This window comes from Pseudorasbora parva, chromosome 10 (assembly GCF_024679245.1).
Source record: "Pseudorasbora parva isolate DD20220531a chromosome 10, ASM2467924v1, whole genome shotgun sequence".
Lineage (NCBI taxonomy): Eukaryota > Metazoa > Chordata > Actinopteri > Cypriniformes > Gobionidae > Pseudorasbora > Pseudorasbora parva.
Genome location: NC_090181.1, coordinates 38,644,949 through 38,667,005, shown reverse-complemented (window position 1 = coordinate 38,667,005; position 22,057 = coordinate 38,644,949). Strand labels below are relative to the sequence as shown.

Genomic DNA, 22,057 nt, shown 5'->3' with positions numbered 1-22,057 from the left:
AAGTATTAGGACACTTATGCCACATTAAAAAATCTTAATGTTATTGCATTGTTTGTCTCCTTAACACCAGCTGATTCAAATACATTGAGAAAAAAGTGATGCAAACAAGTGATTTTAGAGTGGAGAAAGACTTAAAAGTACTGGAATACTAGAGGGTCATTCAGTGTCATCGCAAACAGAGGCAGGGTTGCCAAGTCTGTGGTTTTCCCAATTGGGCTACTTTTGAACTGTGGCAGTCTTTTTTTTTTTTTTTTTTTTTTTTTTTTAAAAGGTATGACACTAAAATGATATTTCACTGAAATGCTTGTACTGAATTATTTTATATTCAAGCAATGATAAAACTGCGCTGATGTTAAGTTTTGTGAAGGAGAGCTGTTAAAGGAACACTCCACTTTTTTGAAAATAGCCTTATTTTCCACGTCCCTTAGAGTTAAACAGTTGAGTTTTACCGTTTTTGAATCCATTCAGCCGATCTCTCTCTATCTGGCGGTAGCACTTTTAGCATAGCTTAGCATACGTCATTGAATCGGATAAGACCATTAGCATCGTGCTCAAAAATTACTAAAGACTTTACATTTTCTAAGATAATATTTTTCCTATTTAAAACTTGACCATTCTGTGGTTACATCTTGTACTAAGACCAATGGAACATGACATTTTTTCGACCGATATAGATAGGAACTATTCACTTGTTGCTGTACCATGGGTGAAGCGGCGCAGTGATATTACGCAGAAAATAGTTCCTAGCTATATCGGTCTAAAAAAAATCACTTTTAATTTTCCGTTGGTCTTAAATAGGAAAATATAGAAAGTCTTTGGTCTTTTTTTTTTTTTTGCGCAATGCTAATGGTCTAATCCGATTCATTTGGGATATTCATGGATTGGGACAATTTATTCATTAAGCCACAATGAGATCCCCATATCTATTTAATTGAACCCTTACAGGGTCATACAAATGCAGATTCCAGAAGAATATCTAAAAGATATCTTTACTTCTTAAAGGTGGGGTAAGTGTTATTTCAAAACAGCTAAAAATCAAAAAAAATTGGAAAAAGGACTCGAGCCAAGTTGAATAACAAACTTGTAGCCAATCAGCAGGTAAGGGGCGTGTCTACTATTGATGGTGAGAAGAGCGCTCGCTCTCGCTCTGTGCACGTCATTATTCAAAACACACGAGTCACACATGACGGACATTAGCCGAGAACTAGCCTAATATATGCTGCTTGACTGCCTGTGTGTCATGTTCGCTTGTTAGTCCATTTGTGGTCGTATTGTGTCTCACTTCAGCGATGATAGACCGTTCATTTCCACACCGTATGGAGCCTCAATCTCCTCACCGTGTGCTTCAAGCATCAGCTCACACAATGTCTCCGACAAGTAAGATACTATACTCCTAATATATGTTTGTTTACTCTTTTCATGATCTATATAACCCTTATGCGGTCATAATTGTAATATGTCGTTAGCTGGACTGTCGTGCTTGTGTTCTATCGAGTTGTTCATGAGAACGGTTTGTGTTTTTGTGATCGCTATAACTCTAATCTTATCATAATTGTAATATGTCGTTAGTTGGACTGTCTTGCTCGTGTACTATCGAGTTGTTCATGAGAACGGTTTGTGTTTTTGTGATAGAAGGGATGACTTTTTCATTGAATATTCGACCTGGATTAGTTACACACAGATTCTGCCATAGTCATTGCCTGAGTTACGTATGTGTGGGGCGGCGCTATCAAAATAGGGCGAGACCCTTTTGGGGGTAGGGGCGTGTTTGTTTTGGTGATTTGAAATATAAACAACGGTTACCAGATAGCACTTACCCCACCTTTAAGTTACAGGCACACAAACTTTGGGGTAAAAGCATTTTTTCGTTGTTTTGAACTGTCACCATTGGCATAAAATGCAACAAGGATTTCTAAAGTCAACAGATTTTAATAGACCTGCCAATCTCTCAAATAAAAAAAAAGAAAAAGATGCTGCCATCTTTCAAAGTCATTTTCTTCCGCCTTTGTTTTGGTACCAAATCACAGGAAAATATTCATTTGAACCCCTCCTCCCCTCTAAAAAAACTGTTTATTAGTACACTGTAAAATTAATTTGTTGGTTTTTGTTGGTTTAACTTAAAAAAGTAAGTAACCTGGTTGCCTTACAATTTTGAGTTTATTGAAATTAAAAATTTAAGTTGATAAAATGAAGGAAATTTGTTTAATAAATAGAAACTCAAAATATTATTATCTGAACCACATTAAAAATTTGATAAATCATGAAAATAGCACAATTTGGCATGTTTCACTGCGTCATCAGAAATAAAACACACAATTACCCAATATGCTTACAAAATCTTTTAATAATATTTTAATAAAGGTTGTCGAATCTCAAAAAATGTTCCTTAACTCCATTTTAATTTCAATGAACTCAAAATTAAGGCAACCAGGTAACTTTTTTTCTAAATAATTTTTTACAGTGTAAGCAAATATCCAACCATTTAATATATTGGCTTTCATCAGAAAAAAAATTGTATTAAAAGTAAAAAGTTTTAGAAATGTGGTTGATTTGACACAATGACCCAAGCCAATTCTAAGTCCTGTTTGGATTTTCACACCAGCGTTGCGAGAGGTCAGTATTTTGTGACTCAGGTTTTGAAAGGAAGGTGTGAAATATGATTAATCATATTTCTATAAAGGACCCGAGCTACAGTGAGTTGAGAACGGATGATGGTGTAGGTGACACTGAACTCCTCCCTTTTGCTCCTGCGCCGCGTGGAGGCTATTTTTGTCCCTCCTGCGACAGTTCGAGAGGCTCTCACTGACAGCTGACCGCTGGGACCAAATCAAAACAACCACAGCACATCCAGCAACTTGTTGCAGAGCAGAGACCATCACAACACCCTGCAGGACACACAGTAGTCTCTATCCTGAAAGCAAACTGGCATCCAACGAAAAGGAGGTTACACATTCACAATTCTCTGTCAGACTCTGAATCTGAGTGAGTTTAAGCGATATGACCTCAAATGAGGAGGACAAAGATCCTGATATTGAGCTTTTTGTGAAGGTAAGCTTGAAGATAAGTTTTAATGATCTGGAATGAGCTCTGTTACTGTGTTTTTTGCACTTAATCAATAGTCAGCAGACAGGATTCAATGGCAGCATTACTTTTGAAAACAAGTTGTAATCATTCTGACAAGTTTGTTGGCAACGGCTGAGGTTAAGATGGGCGTTTGGCCCAGGACAGGGCTCAAAAGGGGGCAGGTAACATTTCAAAGCAGAAACTCTTCTTGAATTATTTCTTCCTTTCTCTCAACACCTCATGGGCTTATTCCTCTGAAGGGCTAAAAGGGAACTTCTGCAGCTTACTGTGGTTTGTTTTGCATTACGTTTTGCAGATGTGGTGATGTTTAGAGGACATGTTAACAGCTGGAATTGCTGAAAGGGCGAAAAGAATAAAAATGTTGATAAAGACATTATTTAAAACATTAGCAGCTTCATAATTCATAATCACATGATGTCAGATTTTTTCCACGTGGAGTCTTATTGCATGAGTCAAAGTTATAAATAGAGCTAATAGTGACAGAAAAACTCTGTTGGCATGTGTTTACTGCATGAGAGTGGCTGATTATTGATATACATCCTTTTTAAGGATGTTTGCCAAGTTGCTTATTTGTTTAGTGATTTGAACTCTTAGTTTTAAACTTTCACATACTGTGATACAGACATCAATGATTCCTCAAATCACGTGTCTTCTTGTAGAGATGTGTCCTGTACTTTACTAAGTAATCAGACTTACTATGTTACTGATCACAGAGATTTAGAAGTTATCTTAAATTGAGCTAGTAGGTAACCACCTAGAACATTCTTGCAACCAAATTGCAACATACAAAAGCCCTCTAAACACCATACAAATGTCCTGGTAACCATCTTTAACTACTGACATAAAGATTCCGAAAAAGTTTTCACATGAGAAGAGCCATTTTGGGTCACTCAAATCACTTATAGTGAACAGATCAAGTGTGAAGAACCTTGTTATGGAAAGGTTATATGGAGGTTCTTCATGGTATTAAAGATGCCAATAAGGAATCTTTATTTTTTAAGAGGACATGAGCCACTCAGAAATCCACACAGAGAGTCATAAAACATGCTAAGAGCAGTTTAATCTAAATAACTTTAATAATGCATTTATATTTAGTCTTTGCTCTGGATATCTTTTATCCCGTGGGAAGGTATGAAGTTGGGGTGATTGATTAATGTCAGATTGGAAAAACGTTCATGTCGCATACAGTAAATGCCTCTGTGTGTGAGGTGTAACATTAGCAATAAGTTGGACATTTGATCTGAGCCAATCAAGCGTTGACTGTTTAACTCAGACGGGTGCTTGAAAACTAACCTCTGAGCATTTTATCCAAGCAAGTGATAATTTAGGTGCCGAGTATGATGTCTAGCTAAGTTCTGTTGACAGGTACAGTATGACCCCAAACCCCTTTGCTGTGGGCTAATGGGGCAGGTAATGGAATTTCCATGTATAATTTAGCTCAAGCGTGGATCTGATGACCGGCTCAGGTTACTGTCCCAGTTTAAGGACGCTATTGGATAGCGTGTTCTTCTAATTTCAGATATGGAAAATTGGCACCGAATCCGATTGGTTCTTTGTAATGCGTACTATTGTTCTGAAGATTACAAATCATGCACTGAATGGTGAATGACTTTCTGGGGTTTAATAATCTCACATTTGCCTTAATGACACGCACATGCATTATCTGCGTTTGTGAGATTAATAAATGTAATAATAAAAAGACTTGTGAGTGTCATCATTAGTGCACATTTCAAATGTTAGATTATTAAACTACTGACAATGGATTACCTTGTCATAAATCATCAATGCAAAAATGTATGCACACACATAATTGCATTTATTTTTACATAGCTGATTTACAACAACAAACATAATATAATATTATAAGATAATAGTATAAGATAATATTAATCATTTTTAGAAGAATCTTCACTACTAATAAAAGTGCAGAATGCCACTCAAAATGGACATTTTAGGATTCTACCAGTTTCTTGGAGCAGATATCAAAGAAATAAATTAGCATAGTGGAAATTTCCACATAAGTCACAAAATTATGGAAGATTTTAAATTCTTAAATCATTTTGTGAGTTTTATGGAAATTTCCACTATTCACTCCTTTCTTCCTTTGACTTTTGCATTTGGAGCGGCATTCTGCACCCTTCCTCTGCTTCTATGTGATTGCTGAAATCACAAAATCATTGGTCCAGATAGGTTTGTTCTTCTGTAAGGTAGAACATTTATCTTGTGTGATACTGAAACAAATATCAAAAAGTATCAAGTTGAGTTGTTTGCTCATAAAGCTTGCTCATATTGCTCATATCTCTCTTGCTCTCTCTGTGCCCCTCTATCCTATGCCAAGATTTGGATTGTTCAAGTTCTAAAACATCCCAGAAAGTTCTCAACAGCCCTAGAAAGTTCCAGAAATTCTTAATCGCCCTTTAAAGTTCTAGAAAGTTCTCAACCATTCTAGAAAGTTCAGAAAGTTTTAAACAGTTCTACAAAGATTTAGGAAGTACTACTTACTTATATCATTTAAATGTTTATCTTGGGTGACTTGTTTAAAGAAAATTCCTGCCTGCAAAAATATTGGACTTAAATATGTGTCATAATTATCTTATTCATATTCTCTTACTGTAGATGATGTGCATGCATTGAGTTTGGTTTGTGTTCCTCAGGCTGGCAGCGATGGTGAAAGTATCGGAAACTGTCCTTTCTCTCAAAGGCTTTTTATGGTCCTGTGGCTTAAGGGTGTTGTGTTCAACGTCACAACTGTCGATCTGAAAAGGTAATGACATTAAAGTTGTTGTTGTTTTTTAATTAGAGCTGGGCAAATAGTATTAATATCAATAATAAAATAATATCAAATAATATTTTTTTTCCTTCAAACCAAGGTCAGTTCAATATTGATTCTCAAAAGCCATGAATCAATTTTTTTTCCATTTTTATTTTTTGCAAACATTGAACATAATATCTTATTTATGTGAATCTTATTTCTAGTCTTCTCCACCAGATGTAATCCTCTTATTTACCTTGTGCAATGTTACAACAGGGAGAGTATCATTTATTTAGTGCTTAATATGGCAGATGCAAGTGCACCTTTTAGCATGAAAGACATTCCGAATAACTGAAGGAACTTTCACTGGCCTGATCAGGCCAGTTCTGCATTGTTGCGAAAGTTTATAATTTGTGTAACAGACGTACTGTAGGCAAGTAAGACCTCTGCATTTAAGCCTTACTAGCGACTGCGGTCTTTAGCATCCTGGTTAGCGTGCCCGCCTCCCACACCGGAGATGCCGGTTCAAGTCCCTTCGAACTGGGCGGAGTAGGACAGGTTGCATTTGGTGCCGTGGCCCAGATGGGAGTGAAGTTTAGGGGGTGAGTGTAACGGATAGTGTTGTATTACTCGAGATCGGTCTTGGTCTCGAGACCACTTTTTAAAGGTCTTGGTCTCGTCTCGGTATCGACCGCATTTTTACTCGGTCTCGGGCGAAGATGACTCGGGATTTTGTCTCAAGACCGGTCAAGACCACAGCTGAAGTCATACAAAGAGCAGAGAACTCCACCCTGCGCGCACTCTCTCTGTTTTCAAAATAAGCACATAAGCTCTCTCTCATACTTCACATATTAATCGAAATCAAAAGTTCAGAAAACCGAATCCATGTTGAACGTTGTGCGTTCGGACTTCGGACAACTGTTTTAAAGTACCGCTCTGTGTGAATTGCGTTAAAATAACGTTTGACCAGCTAAACAGCTGACATAAATCGTATATTAAATAAACAGGAAACAATTTCTATCCAGTTATAAAGTGTTTTCTGTGTGACAAACCTTCCGCAATGTTCTAACAGCCGTGATTCACACACAGCGGGTCTGCTAATGTCCGATTCACGACCGAATGACTCATTTGAACCGAATAATTTTAACGACGGTAATACGAACTGATCTGTTCAACAATGAACTGAACGAATCGGTTTAATCATTTACTCAGAACACCTCAGAAATGAGAACACAAGTGCGCTTACCCAATTTAGCAAGAGTGGAGAGTAAGAATTATTAGTTTTAACTATCTACAGTATTTCAGCTTATGTATGTTGAATGTGTAGTAAAATAAATAGTCTAAAATCATTTAGTTTAGACTGGAGTGAGGTGAAAACAGAACAAAGTTGTTTTTAGCTAGCTGATCATTTTATTAAATTGTATATGGCAGAAAATGTGGCTATTTGTTAACTGTTAATGCTATTTCTAATATTGATATGATTATATACCAAAACAATTCAACATGTTGGAACAAAAGAAACATCAAGATAAGAGATCATACATAATATTATTATCTTATGTGAGATATAACATAAGATAATTAAAAAATATTGTTTCGTTGCATTTTTTTAAAAATTGCGTGTGTGTGTGTGTGTGTGTGTGTGTGTGTGTGTGTGTGTGTGTGTGTGTGTGTGTGTGTGTGTGTGTGTGTGTGTGTGTGTGTGTGTGTGTGTGTGTGTGTGTGTGTGTGTGTGTGTGTGTGTGTAGGTCTATCAGCCACCACCAAAGACCATTTTTGACTCAGGAAAAACCCTGCACATTTGAGATATTTGTTCAATCAAACTGTAGTTAATCAAAAAATGCAAGTACAGGGTTTCTTTTCCTTGTTGTTGCACAATAAAGCTGCACAATAACATTTTCAAATTGTAAATGAAAAATATGTACATATATAAAATAATTTGCTTAAGCAGCATACTAATGCATATCTGTATGATACATATTCCACCTCCTGTTATTCACATTCATTTCAGACATAATGGACTGTGTCTGAGATTAATACCTCAACGAGATTATCATTTTTAGGGAACTTTGAGTTTTAAAATGGGAGTGAGCACTTTTCACAAAACAAAACACAAAACTCTGTCAGTGTCAGTTTGGTGTTTGTGTCCACCATAGACTGTAAACAATATGGACATGTCGTCTTCAGTGCCTCCCATTGACGAAAAGTTAAGTGTTATTTGCTTATAGAAGAAAAATATTAATTCCCACAAAGCTGCAATGCCTTTTGATTATTTGATCAAAACTTCTCTCATGGTACACTTACACACCCACACATACGAGAGAAGTGCCAATCATATATATATTCCACATTTTATCATAAGCGTGGGGACATGCACTGGTCTTGGTCTTGACTCTGTCTCGCCCTGTCTTGGTCTTGGTCTTGACTCGGTCTCGGCCCTTCAAAGTCTTGGTCTTGTCTTGGTCTCGGCCCTTCAAAGTCTTGGTCTTGTCTTGGTCTCGGCCCTTCAAAGTCTTGGTCTTGTCTTGGTCTCGGCCCTTCAAAGTCTTGGTCTTGTCTTGGTCTCGGCCCTTCAAAGTCTTGGTCTTGTCTTGGTTTAGGTGGTCTTGACTACAACACTAGTAACGGACGTAGGCCAGTAAGAGCTGTGCGTGTAAACCTCAGTCCCCTGGCCTCAAGAGGGGTGCTAGCGACTGATGCTAGCAGCTGCAGTCTTTAGCGTTGTTATTAGCGAACTCGCCTCCCTCGCCGGAGACCCTGGTTCGAATCCCCTTGGAGTAAGTTGAGTAGGACCAGTTACTTTCACACCTAGTAGTCTTGGCAATATTCAAATGCAAGAAAATGTAAAAAAGAACTAAATGTTGTACTCGTACTCTGTGTGAGATGTGTGTGAGACACAGCCGCACACATCCGTGCCCAGAAAGCTGCTTCGTTCTCAGACATGACATCTCAGCCTGAATGCCGAATTGAATTCTCCTTATCGTCTTTTTGCGTTTGAACGGACAAATTCATATGTTGATCAAAATGCCCGTCTTGGCGAGTGTCCTTCATTTATGTCTTAAGTGAACGTAAACAGTCACACATTTGTACAGTAGTATACTGGATCGATTAACATTTTAATGTTAATCAAACAACAAAAGACAAAGAAAAATGATTCATCTATATTTAATTTCTACAGACTATGTAGTGTTATATTGCATTTAATTACTTTATTCAATTAATGTAGGCCTACCTGAAAACTACTGTTAAAAATATCTGTAAAACCTGAAAAGCACTGTTTATTTCAACCCGTTCTCACTCCCAAGGCGTCAAAATCCGAAGCATAGTCAAGTGCCTTCCGCGTCACAATTAAGACGCTAAAGGTGCCCCTGGGCGTCATTTTGCGACGCGCTGGGTGCTCCATTCATTACAATGATAAACCTTTGGCGTCATAAACAGACGCATTTAATTATTTGCGTTTATAAAAGCAGACATGATTTTATTAATATTTAAAGGCTACTTTTATATTTTGGAGCAACTAACTCCACTCCTACCCTAAACCTACCCATATCTAAACAATATAAAACACATACCAGGCAAATAAATGTACAGTCACAGGTATTTATTGCAAAAACTGACCAAAGCAGTATAACAGTATTAACTCATGTTGCATTCCAAGTCTTCTGAAGTCATACGATATCTTCATGTGAAGAACAGAGTCGATCTTGATGTTTTAATCGCTGAAATGATGATCCCGCTGCCCCGTGAACGAACTCATTCATTTCTCATTCAAATAATTCAAAAGACTCCTGAGCATGACGCAATCGGTCACAAGACACACGAGAGCCAATGACATTTTACAATCAATGCTGACGTAATGACGCAATTGGTCACAAGACATACGAGAGCCAATGCAATTTCGCTATGAAATCTCACGTAACCGGCGCCAATATTTGAAATTTGATTGTGTTTGTTGATGATCTTCTGCGGATGGAGATGCTGATCGCTTTTGGGGATTTTCTTCATACAAATCAATCGTTTGGCCTCGGAAAACTTGGATTATTTAACTTTTTTTGAATAACTTGTGTATGCAGTCGTATATGTCAGGCTATATCCTGTGTTTTATATCATGTTCAGACAAATGGGTAGGTTTAGGGATGGGATGGGGTTGGGTTACATGTTAAGCATGTCTAAATAGCGTAAATAAAATAAATGTAAATAAAATTATGCTTGCTGATTAAATTGAAAAACACACTACAACATGTCATAATGGCAAAATTATAAACTAATACAATTTCACCATGGCAATAACATTACTAATACCCAGCGCGTCTGTGTATGATGCCAAAGGTTTCTCACTGAAATGAATGGAACACCCAGCGCGTCGAAACATGCCGCCTTGGGGCACCTTTAGCGTCTTTATTGTGACGCGGAAGGCACTTGACCATGCTTCGGTTTTTGACGCCTTGGGAGTGAGAATGGGTTGTTTATTTCATTTGTATATTTGTTCCACCCGCTAAATATGCCAATGGTCAGACAGTAGTGTTACATGGGTAACTTTTTTTATTTATAATTCTTTTGTGGTAGGACATTTTTTTACTGAATCAAACTGAGATTGTAATCAAATAGAATCGGGACATCCGTATCAATATCCAGCCAGTCCTATTTAAAATCTGCTTTTGGCATTATGGTTGCTTTTAATATATAAAATATATTTTACCATTTTTTTTTTTTACTTTAAAATTGATATAATATCAAAGCCATATGTCTAATGAAGTTGTGTTCTAAAAATTGTAGTTCCTTTGAGTTTTGGCGCTATACCAAAAATGGCCACCGGGTGTTACCACATTCCATTAAAAAATTTGATTTATGTGTTCTTCTGCAACAAACTAATACATTTCTCTCACAATATCACTTATATCATTACACATTTACAAAATATGAAATCTTGAGTCTCAGACTTTTCCGGAAATATGTGTTTTGTCAAGATTAGAAGAAAATATAAAAAAAATAAATGTTGTTCAGGTTTCAGGTTCAGGTCCGGGCTCAGCCTAATAGAAGAGAGAATAAAGGCAAGGCAATAGTCAAAAATAGATAGTAAGTCCATAAAGCATCTGGTCCAAGGGGAAAGTAAGGAGGAGAATCAGGTAGGTGAGATGTCAAAACCTGGCAAACAGAATAAATCCATGTCCGTGATAAGTGACAGGCAGTGGCATTAACAAAGATCATTCCAAACAGTGGGTTTTATTTAACACAAAATGTCTTGAAGTGAGAAGTACTGTGGATAAGGGATGATGAAATGACAAAGGTGCAGAAGTCTGTGGTTTTCCAGTGTCAGAAGGGCAGTCCTGATCGGTCAGTCCTCACTTGAATCCGGAGAGAAGCAGAGACAAAGAGAACACAATATCATCATCTCTTGCAGATGAGAACTAGCTCACCATTTCCTTCTCGTCCTCTGCTTATATTCTCTCTGCTTAATGAAGCACAGGTGTGGCTGATCAGTGCCTGCTCGTGGCTGCTGATTGAATGAGGAGAAGTAATTATAGGCACCGCTGAAGTGCACTCAGGATGCTTGTCACAACAGGCAACCAACATACACATGGGGAGAATGCCAGACAGGTTTTACATGAGGAACATGAAAGACAGGGTAGACACGACAGAGACGGTGGGGCAGCTGAAGCCGCACCGCTAACGGACTGATGACCTTAATAGGGTATGGCCCAATAAACCTGGGTGCCAACTCTAGGTAAATGGGTAATGGGAGGCCAGACATTGGAGCATCCGCTCAAAATCCTGGTTTGCATGATTGGTCTGGCCTTTGGTCTCTAGATGGAACCCTGAGGACAGACTGGCAGAGGCATCTAGCTGCCGACAGAATTCCCTCCAAAAGTGTAAAATGAACTTGGGCCCCCTGTCAGAGACCACGTCCTCCAAGGCCATGAATCCAGAAGACGTGGTCAATGTCCACCCGGGGCGCCTCCCCAGCCTAGAGGAGTTTGGGAAGGGGAATGGGAAGGAAGTGGACCACTTTGGAAAACTTGTTTTGAGCACAAACCTTGCAAGCACCCACGAAACGACATGGCCAGCCACCAAAAATTTTGATGGATGGCTGTCAGTGACCTCCTCTCACCATGGCGGCACGTTAGTTTGGAGAAGTGACCCCACTGCAAGACGGCAGTGTAGAACATCTCAGGCAAAAGTAACAGACAGCAGGACAGCCCTTAGGAACATTGCCTGACCTGCTCCTTGACACCCCAAGTTACGGCCTCACCATTTGCCCTCGAAGGCAGAAAAGTATTGGAAAGAAGCACATCGTTAGGCAATGAAGACAGAGCGTTAGGCTTTCTGTTTGTAGAGCCTGGCCTATAAGACAGCACAAAATTTAAGCTCCTGAAGAACAAATATATTCCAAGTTCCTGTGATCGGTCCACAAAAGAAATGGAACCGCTACCCCCTCCAGCTAGATGCACTGCCAGCAGCTTTCTGTTGCTGATGTCGTAATTCCATTTTATGGGAGACGATGTGAATAAGCTCACAGATGCAACTTATTACCATGAGGGGATTTTTGACAAAAAAAAAACTGCTCTGACACCCACCTCTGACGCGTCCACCTCCACCACGTATCCGGCATTATCAGAACCAGGGCAGTAGTAAACCTAGAATTTATTTTAATCTAAACCTGCATGGGCGGCATCAGATCAGCTAAATGTTACCTTGTTGGAAGTTAACACAGTCAGAGGGACTGCTAACTAGCTGAAATACCAAATAAAGCACCAATAAAAATTGGCAAAGCCTAAGAATTGCTGAAGCGCTTTACGAAAGCCAGTCAGAGACAGCCTTTTCCTCCTCAATGTCTGTAAAAATCTTTTCCACCACTTCATCACAACTGACTGAGCATGTACTGGATGTGAACCTGAAATAAGCAAGAAAATATTAAGATGTCCATATATACAAAGATATTTTTGAAATGTTTCTCAGTACATCATTGAATAATGCTTGGAAGATGGCCGGGGCATTGGACAGACCAAATATTAAAAATGCCCATAGGGGTATTAAAAGCCATCTTTCTCTCATCCTTCTCTTTCATCCGAACAAGATGGTAAGCATTGTGTAAGTCCAGTTTTGTGGAGAACCTTGACCCCTGTAAAACCTTGAAGACTGTAGACATGAGAGGCAGTGGGTACCTGTTCTTAATAGTTGTCATTCAGCCCATCCTTTTTCCTCACAAAAAAATAATCCTGCCCCACTGAAGAAGAGGAAGGATGGATCAAGCCGGCTGGCAGAGATTCAGATAAATATTTCTCCATGGCCGCCCATTCAGGACCAGACAAGGAAAAAAGGCATTCTGCAATAAGGACAAGTGCTGGGATGGAGGAGTCCATCTGATGAGGAGTAAAAAACAGACTAAAGACCGCCCGGCAGATTGTCGTACATTACAGGAACTAAAATCAAATCCACCCACTTCTCCTGCAACACAGAAGAAGAAACAGAACAGAGAACAGATACAAGGCAGGTAGCATGACAATAAGGTCTCCAAGACAAGATATCTGTTATCTGCCCAGTTAATATGAGAATAATGAGTGGAAAGCCAAGGATTTCCCGAAACAATGGGAATAAAAGGGGAATTAAAAAAACAATAACAAATGATTCCTGGTGATTCCCAGTAGTAACCAAACTCACCAGGTTGGTGATTTGATTAACAGCCATAAGATGATGTATGTTGAGGGAATGAGCAATGATTGAAGAGGAGAGATTATGAATGGGGAGACTTTTCTGACATTGACAAAATTTGGAAAACAGAGCATTTATTGAGAGATCCATTATGCAATACTCAAAGAGGTAGATAGGTATGAGAACCAATTGATAGGGAGATAGAGGTGCTGCCCGCCAGGACCCCACTGTGAACTCTGCAAGCAAAAGGTGAAGAAAAGTGTTTGGACCATGACCTGCTAGAATGTCCCCGGAATCTGCATCTCAGCTCCATCTGAGAATCGAGGTGAAAGGCAAGTTACTTATGTCATCCAGCAGCTCTGGAAGATCATTAGAATAGATCTAAACTTTAACATCCTTTACCAGTCCATCCATGAAGCATGGCACCAGTGCTGCTGGGTTGCAGTCGCTTGAAGTGGCAAGTGTCTTGAACTTGAGGGCTTAATCTGCTACCGACCAGCTGCCAGTTTCCAGGAGGCCTTTTACCAAACACTGCCAAATCAAATACCTTAATAATCATCACAGCAGGGTGCCCGGGATTCCCACGTGGCAGCACAAACAACCGAGGGCGAGTCAGTGAACCTATAAACCGTGCCACCACCACCTCCCTTATGAACGCCTCCTGGCGTTCCAGGGAGAACCTGTAGATTGTAATCATCTATCAGGAAGGGATCCAGAATGTGCTTGGCAGGAACCAAACTTCTCTCTTCCAGACCGTAGCCTTCCCAATCCACCAAGTACTGAAAACCTTGTCCCCTCCGCCTGGCATCCAGAATACAGCAAACCGAATAAGCTGGTTCCCCATCTATAAGAAGTGGCGGGGGAGGAACCCGGACTGACGGATTAATATAAGAATGAATAACGAGTTTAATTTTGATGGAAGACAGGATGAATCATCTTGTACGCAAAAGGGAATTTAAGGTAAACTGTCACCAGACTAAGGCTCTTAATGACAGGAAACTGGCCAATTAATTTAGGTGCTAGCTTATTACAAACGGATCGGAGGGAATGTTCTTAGAGGAAAGCCACACTTTTTGACCAACAACGTATACGGGAGGCTTTAGCCGGTGGCGGTCAGCCTGAGCCTTGGTGCGTGCTCCCACATGAAGAAGAGTCTCACAGGCTTAGGCGTAAGCAGAGGGGACCGCGATTTCAGATTCCAGACTTGGAAATAAAAGTGGTTGGTAACCTATACTACACTTAAAAGACGAAAGACCCGTGCATGATACTGGTAACAGGTTATGTGCGTACTCTACCCATGAAAGTCGTTGGCTCCAGGAGGAAGTATTCTGAGCCATTCTACATCGTAACGTTCCCTCAAAATCCTGGTTGGCTCTCTTGCTCGATCCATGTTGGTCAGTTCATTCTGTCATGAAACACTGTAGGAAAAACAGAAGATCCAGTTGCAAGTGCAAAAGAATGTTTATTTTACAGATACTCAGAAACTCATGCACAGGCAGAAGACGAAGGAATCATGGGCAGACTCAGTTCGTGCACAGGCAAAAGCACAAGGAATCACGAGCAGACTTAGTGAAGCAAGGACCACAATAGGTAGAAATAAAGTCAGGCAGAAAACGGGAAGATAAACAGGAAAATTCAGAATTCCTGGAAACACTGTCCTGCGAGTCGGAGAGCAGAGGGCAGAGACCATGCAGATCCGGACGTCTGCAACAAATTGACAAACAGGACACGAAGACACACGTTAAATAGAGCGCTAATGACGAACAGCTGATGCTGATAATGATGAGCGCTCAACCCAACAACGCCTCACAATAAACACACGAGGGCGAGCCAGTGAACCGATGAACCATGACGGTAAAGCGTCTGGTCTGAGGGGATAGCTAGGATGAGAATCAGGCAGAAGAGAAGTAAAAATACAGACGAACAGCAAGCAAACAGAGAATTAGCGTCGTTAACAAAGATCAGTCTAGACAGGCAACCAAAGCAGGGGAGAAGGCCAGAAGTACAAGACACTAATCAATGCTTAAATTCAGGACCAGGATGGATTATCCGCTTTTCCAAGAGTTCAAACAGTCCGAGAATCCAAAGGAAGAACTGGGAAGATGACAAAGACATAGGAAAGAAAACACCAAACGACAAGACCGAGAAACTAGTTAAGAGAACAACGAAAGGTACGTGAGTTGTACAGGAAACAACACACCGTCAAAGGAAAGAAAGAAAACAGCAGATTAAATAGCGGATAAATCAAAGAGAAAATAATAAACAGCTGATTGAAAAATGTGCAGAAAAAAAGAGTAGTGCAAGAGAAAGGGGACATATCAAACCTGAGTCCTGACAAACGTTTTAAAAGTTTTACTATTTTATTAATTTATGACTATCCCAGGGATAGCAATCACACCTTTAAAATTGAGCTGCCTCATATGAATGCAGATAAAGTGTGGCTTTTTTGTTAAACTTGCAGCTAAAATTAAGAATATGAGGAAAAGTGAGGCGATGCATCATTACGGGTAAAGCAGACTGTACTTCCCTTTTTTCACAGGAAGGGGGTGCAATCAGTCCCTAGTGTGACCTACAATGCCTAAGATGTAAAGGAAGATGTTGTCAGTGTCAGTGTAGAGGTTGAGAGCCGCGTAGAGACTCCTCTGGGCTGATGGCCATCTTCTTCTATATATTCTTTACATTTTATTCCCTTTATTCCATTTTAGCTGTAGCAACAAACAAAACAGGACCTGTCACAATAATATTTGTGAGCAACCTCATGAGTTAGAAATTAAAATCTTATGTTAACTGGTTTTCTACATTTCACCTTTAGGGAGACCTCCTTTGAGGTGCGGTCACACCCAGTTACAGTCATATTACATCAACCAAAACTATTTTATAATTTACAGAAAAAGTATATCTTTAATCAAAGACAATTTATATGCTCTGCATGCGTAAACCTTTTGAGCACAGAACACACTTTACCCGCATTAACCCTATTCTGGTCTTCCAATTCTAGTAAATAAAATAATAAATGTCTTGAATTGAGTTATTTTGGCTTAGTTTAATGCTTGTTTTATCTTATTTTGAATTATTTAAAAGACACCTTCAGGCCCCCATGGAAGTTTGTTGAGGCACCCTTGTTGAAAACCTTTGCTTTAGAATCATGTTTGTCCAACTCAAATATCCTGTTTCAGTTGGAAATACATTAACATAGCGGAAAAAAAAACTGTGCTTTTAATTGGTCTGCAGAAATCACTTTCTCTTCTACATTGTTTAATGATCATATTTCTTCAAGGAAACCAGCTGATCTTCATAACCTTGCTCCTGGAACTCCCCCGCCATTCCTTACCTTCAATGGAGAGGTGCGGACAGACATCAACAAAATCGAGGAATTCTTGGAAGAGATGCTAGCACCCCCTAAGTAGGTTGACAGGATGCTGATAGATGGATTGATTGTTTATGCAATGTGAACAGCGTTTTGTTTTGTTTTTTCCACTTCTCAAGGTATCCAAAACTGGCTGCAAAGAACAAGGAGTCAAATACAGCAGGAAATGACATCTTTGCAAAGTTCTCAGCCTACATCAAGAACACAAAGCCAGAAGCCAACGCAAGTGAGTTTAACGTCTGCTTTATAACTTATTAGACAGGTTGAAGGAATATCTACAGCTCTTTATGCATGCTCTGCTGTCAACTGAAAAATATGGAGCCACATGTAATCCAAAGCTCATTCACATTACGCTAGGCCTTTACAGGGATTGTCTTGACTTAAAGTCACTATATTTCTTCAGATAAAAACATTCAGCACAAGCACATATCAAACTTTTGGCTGCGTAGGTCTGGAGAAGGGGCTACTGAAAGCTCTGAAGAAACTGGACAACTTCCTTAACTCCCCTCTCCCGGACGAGATTGATGCCGATGGTACAGGGGAGGAAAAGTGCTCCAACCGCAAGTACTTGGACGGCAGTGAATTAACGCTCGCAGACTGCAACCTCCTCCCTAAACTGCACGTAGTGAAGGTGACGTACCGCTGGGAGATCTGGTGTAATGATCACTTAGTGCAAGATAAAATACTGATGATTCCTGAAACGACCTAGGAGTGTCTTTATTGCACTGAATATAATTTCAATGCAATAAAATAATAATAATATAAGTTTTTTGAACACTTACTGCCAGGAATAAAAGATACAGTGAGGCAAGTTGCCATAAGGGGATCCTGATCATTTAATTACACTAATTTGAGAATAACACCTTTTTCTTACTCTGTATTCTGGCTAGTTTTTCAGTTAAATATCTAAAGATTCTTAAATCAAGATAGAAGCAAAATGACATAAGATATAAAGTGTTTTAGGAGGATTTTTTTAGAATATCAATTGTGTCAGTTGTTTCGACTCATCATTATTTGTCTTCCCACATTCAGGTGGTTTCTAAGAAATTCCGTAACTTTGAGATTCCATCAGAGTTGAGTGGAGTCTGGAGGTACCTGCAGAACGCCTATGCACGAGATGAATTCACCAACACCTGTGCGGCAGACAGAGAGATTGAACTGGCCTATCAGGATGTGGCCAAGCGGCCGGGCAAATGAACACACACCAAGCAATGACTCTAATAATCATGTGTAAAACTGGTGAAAGAGAATGATTTTTCAGCAGTTATTGAGCAGATTTTGCCATATTGGCTTAGTCCTGTAATATTCTGGCTAAACTGTTCCCTGCCCTCATCACGCTTGTGTGTACTTCCAGTAATACTATTGCCATTATGTTTACTGTCTGTAGGCTAAGTGACATAAACTGCTCTATTAGTGTCGCTATCTATGACGGTCTAGAAAAAAAAACACTGTGCCACTGTTTCTCTACAACTTTTCAGGGTTGGATGGTGATGCTCTTTGTTTAAAGTCAAATTCTTGCTGCAAAGCCCTTGACTTTTTTGTGTTGCATAAATTATTTTTGCTAGCTTGTGAAACAGTAGCCTGATACAAATTTGTGCCTTATCTGAGATATTGAAATATTTAACTTTAGTATTTATTATGGTTAATGTTTGTACATTTCTGAAGGAGAAAAAGAACATGAATGAAATCTAAATAGTTTAGAATTGGCACACAGCACCACCTAGTGGCTACATTAATGAAGCTGAGCTATTTTAACTGGACTCATTCTGCAGCTTATACAAATACTGGCACAAAATAGGCTGATATTTAGATAATAGATTAATCTGTTTCTATAATCAAATCAAGTCATCAAACAAAATAGGAACTTGTTTAGATCTCAGGTATCTCTAGTAGCCCTGTCTGGAATTTGTCATATATTTGAACTCAATAACTATATTAATGGTCTCTTATAAAATATATTTTTATAAAGCTTGTGATGCTTCTTTTGTGTTTGGTCACGTGTCATAGCCTACTGCAAAACGAATATATATATATCATGTGCGGAACTGCTTTTCTAATCGGAAATTCAAGTAAATCAAGCGCCTTTTTGTATCCTTCCGCGTTTTGTGAGACGACGTTTATCGATTTGTCATGCTCATGACAGAAAATAAAGGTTAGTAAACCATTCTACACGTATAGTTTAAATTGTTGTAGCTCTATTTTAAAACGATTGTGTTTGTGTTGCCCCATAGACTCTCATTGCCGCGTTTTTGAATCTGAGCTCTATTTAGTTCTATATAGTTATCAAAATGTATATTGGTGGCATGGATGATATGTTCTGTTGAGTTGATTTTGTATTCAACCAGCCTAAAACCTGTTGGTCTGTCAAGATGACTGTCTTAATGGTTCTAGAGTTTTTTTGGCCACTTTTATAGGCTGGGAGATCATATAACCAGCTAAACCAGTTGGAACACCAGCCTTGCTAGGTTAAAACTAGGCCTAAACCACATTAAAACAATTTTTTTTTTTTCTTTCCATCAGGATAAATATCTTAATAGTAATATTCATTTTCAAACCTTACCTTGAATGACACTGGTAACATATTCATATGGCATAAGTAACTTGCCGTGGTTACGACCGAACATCTGTTGAGTTCCAACAACTGGATAAAGTATGAGACGCTTAAGATAATATTTCATGAAAACCAAATGGTCACCCTCTATCAAACTGTCAAATACGTGTGAAAAAAGCTGTCGTTCCATCTGATTTGCAGCACACATGTCTGTCAGGTTTAGCTGGCAGCAGTATAATATTGCTTCAGTATTAAACAAGCATGGAGATCAGTTTGGAACACAGGCCGAAACAGGAGAGGTTTTCCTCTGGTAGCTCAGGGCCGCATGGCCTCATGGGTTTTAATTACCCTATGTCCTGTTGAGAAAGCCCTTTCACCATCTTCAAGCCGTCCAACACATTTCTTTCACTGCAAATTTAAACCATCTGCATTTATTTCTGCAGTCTTTATTTGGGCAGTGGGGCAAAGGGCCGGTCAAACATGCGTTTTGCTCCTTCCTTGATTGCTTCAGTAAATTTTCACCTTTCTGGATGAAATGTCCTGCAGTCATGAAGTCGTGCATGAAGGCCGGGTCGACTCACTCACACCCCACAGATCAACACACCAAACACGCAATCATCTGTCTTCAGATGGATATCCTTCTCCAACACGCAAAATAGTTTCCTTTGCGAGGAAAACAACATGTGTCAAAACCTGTTTTTCCAAATGTATTTTGTTAACTTTTCTGACTTGCTGTTTCCAATAAACTTTCATTGAAGTAGTGACTAGAATATGGACTTATTTTTTACTTAGTCACTTCATTCATTTTGATTGATGAGATTGCATTTAATCGGGTATCCTATGGTATCCTATCCTATGTCTCTTGGCTACAGATTAATGGCAACACTTTACTTTGATGGTACCTTTTTGAACATTATTTTGACTTAAGTAACTTTTAAACTACATGTCAACTAACTCTCATTAGAGTATTAGTACTGTTAGACTGTTTGGTTAATATCAGCTAACTCATTATTGAGTTGGTCCCCAAAAGACATTCAACTGAATAACTTTCCAACTACATCCACTTATTCTAAATCCCTACAAGTCTACTAATACTCTACTAACACTCTATGAGAGTAGACATAAACGTGACTAACAGAATGTGTTAAAGGGTCAATCAAATAAAGTGAAGCCCAATTTACCTCCCCAATGATGCTCATGCCACTCCAAATTACAATTAACATTGAGCAGTTTCTCCATCCTAATATCTCATTCATGACTGCTCGGCCCTTGTGTAGATATGAGTTTTCCATTAGGCTAGAAATCTAGACACCTTAGCGGCAGCAAATTTAATCTGCCCGCGAGTGTCGTCTAGCAACTCTCAATACCCTTCTGAGCTGTATTCGCCTAACTCTTGCCGGGCCAATCACATTGTGTATAGAGTCGGTGGGCGGGACCATAATGACGACGGCCGAGTTGCGTTTGCGTGCTTCTAGTAAACACACAGAAACTCGCGAACGGCGGTCTTTCGAATCAGCTCTGACCGCAACTCTGGAATACTTGGAGTTAAGCTTTTCTCTGAGAAAAGAACAAAGAACGGCACTGAAGTCATTCTTAAGAAGGGAAGATGTGTTCTGAGTTTTGCCGACCGGATACGTTGAATGTTTAATCTATCAACAAGCTCCGTTTCACCTTCGTTGCTCTGGTTGGTTGTAGCGCTATCCTATCACGTGGAGAGGGAGTTTGAAAGACAACCGTTTATCCCGCCCCCTCGGATTGAGCCCTGTCTATGGTGAGTTTCCAGGCCAAACATCTTGATGTGGGTCTGGCTTGTCAGGCTAGTTTTCCATACCTCTGCATGTTAAAGCAACACTGTTTTTTTAATGGACCAGATTTCTAGGGGTCATGAATTTAGACATCAAAGAATCCTTGATCTTTTGACATAAGACGTTATTGTACTATATAAATATCTTGTAAGTTTCAGAACTAGTGATGTTACGTTTGTGAACGAATCGTTCTTTTTGAACGAATCTTTTAGGTGAACGAATCGTTCTCGTTCACGTAGTCTATTGACTCGTTCACTGAAATTCCTCCCTCCACCGCAGCGTGGCGCTATTAGCAGCGAGCGCATGCATAGCTCTGTTGACTGTTTCATTCTGTCAAAGAATGACAAAACCTCAAGCCAATAGAGATGTGACGGAGCATGTGATTTGTTGAATTCAGTGAACGAATACCCTTTACTGACCGAGAGGCTTTGAGTCTGACTCTGAACGAGAAATGTCGTTTGTGAACGAATTGGTAGGCTACATGTCGTTCGTTCGTGAACGAAATGAACCAGTTGTTGAAGGATACTGATAGCGAACAGCTCGGCTCGTGTAGGTGACATATTTGCAGCAAAGAAAGAAATGTACACTTTACCACTTTAATGAAAACAGTGTAATAATGCAGGTTGATGGTTAAATGATTACTACAGAGTAAAGTAAAGTGTGTTTGTATTTTATGTTTGAACTGTTTTCTTCATTACGTTTGAGTCATGTCATGCACTTCTCTAAAAACGGTAAAACAAATAAAAAAATATGACAGTGGCCTTTGGTTTAAAAGATCTCGTGTGTCACGTCAGTAAATAGCATTCTGAGCTACTGAACGAACTTCACTGACCGAATCGCTGTTTTTA

At 39.3% G+C, this 22,057-nt stretch overlaps 1 protein-coding gene across 1 annotated transcript; it reads left to right on the top strand.

The window, feature by feature from the left end:
- The first annotated feature begins 2,765 nt into the window (after positions 1–2,765).
- On the top strand, positions 2,766–18,825 carry clic5a (chloride intracellular channel 5a). Its single transcript, XM_067456041.1, has 6 exons — positions 2,766–3,048; positions 5,739–5,848; positions 16,764–16,889; positions 16,973–17,079; positions 17,303–17,484; positions 17,886–18,825. Exons 1-6 carry the CDS (start codon positions 2,998–3,000, stop codon positions 18,048–18,050), a joined length of 741 nt encoding a protein of 246 aa, XP_067312142.1. The 5' UTR covers positions 2,766–2,997; the 3' UTR covers positions 18,051–18,825.
- Positions 18,826–22,057: the final 3,232 nt, after the last annotated feature.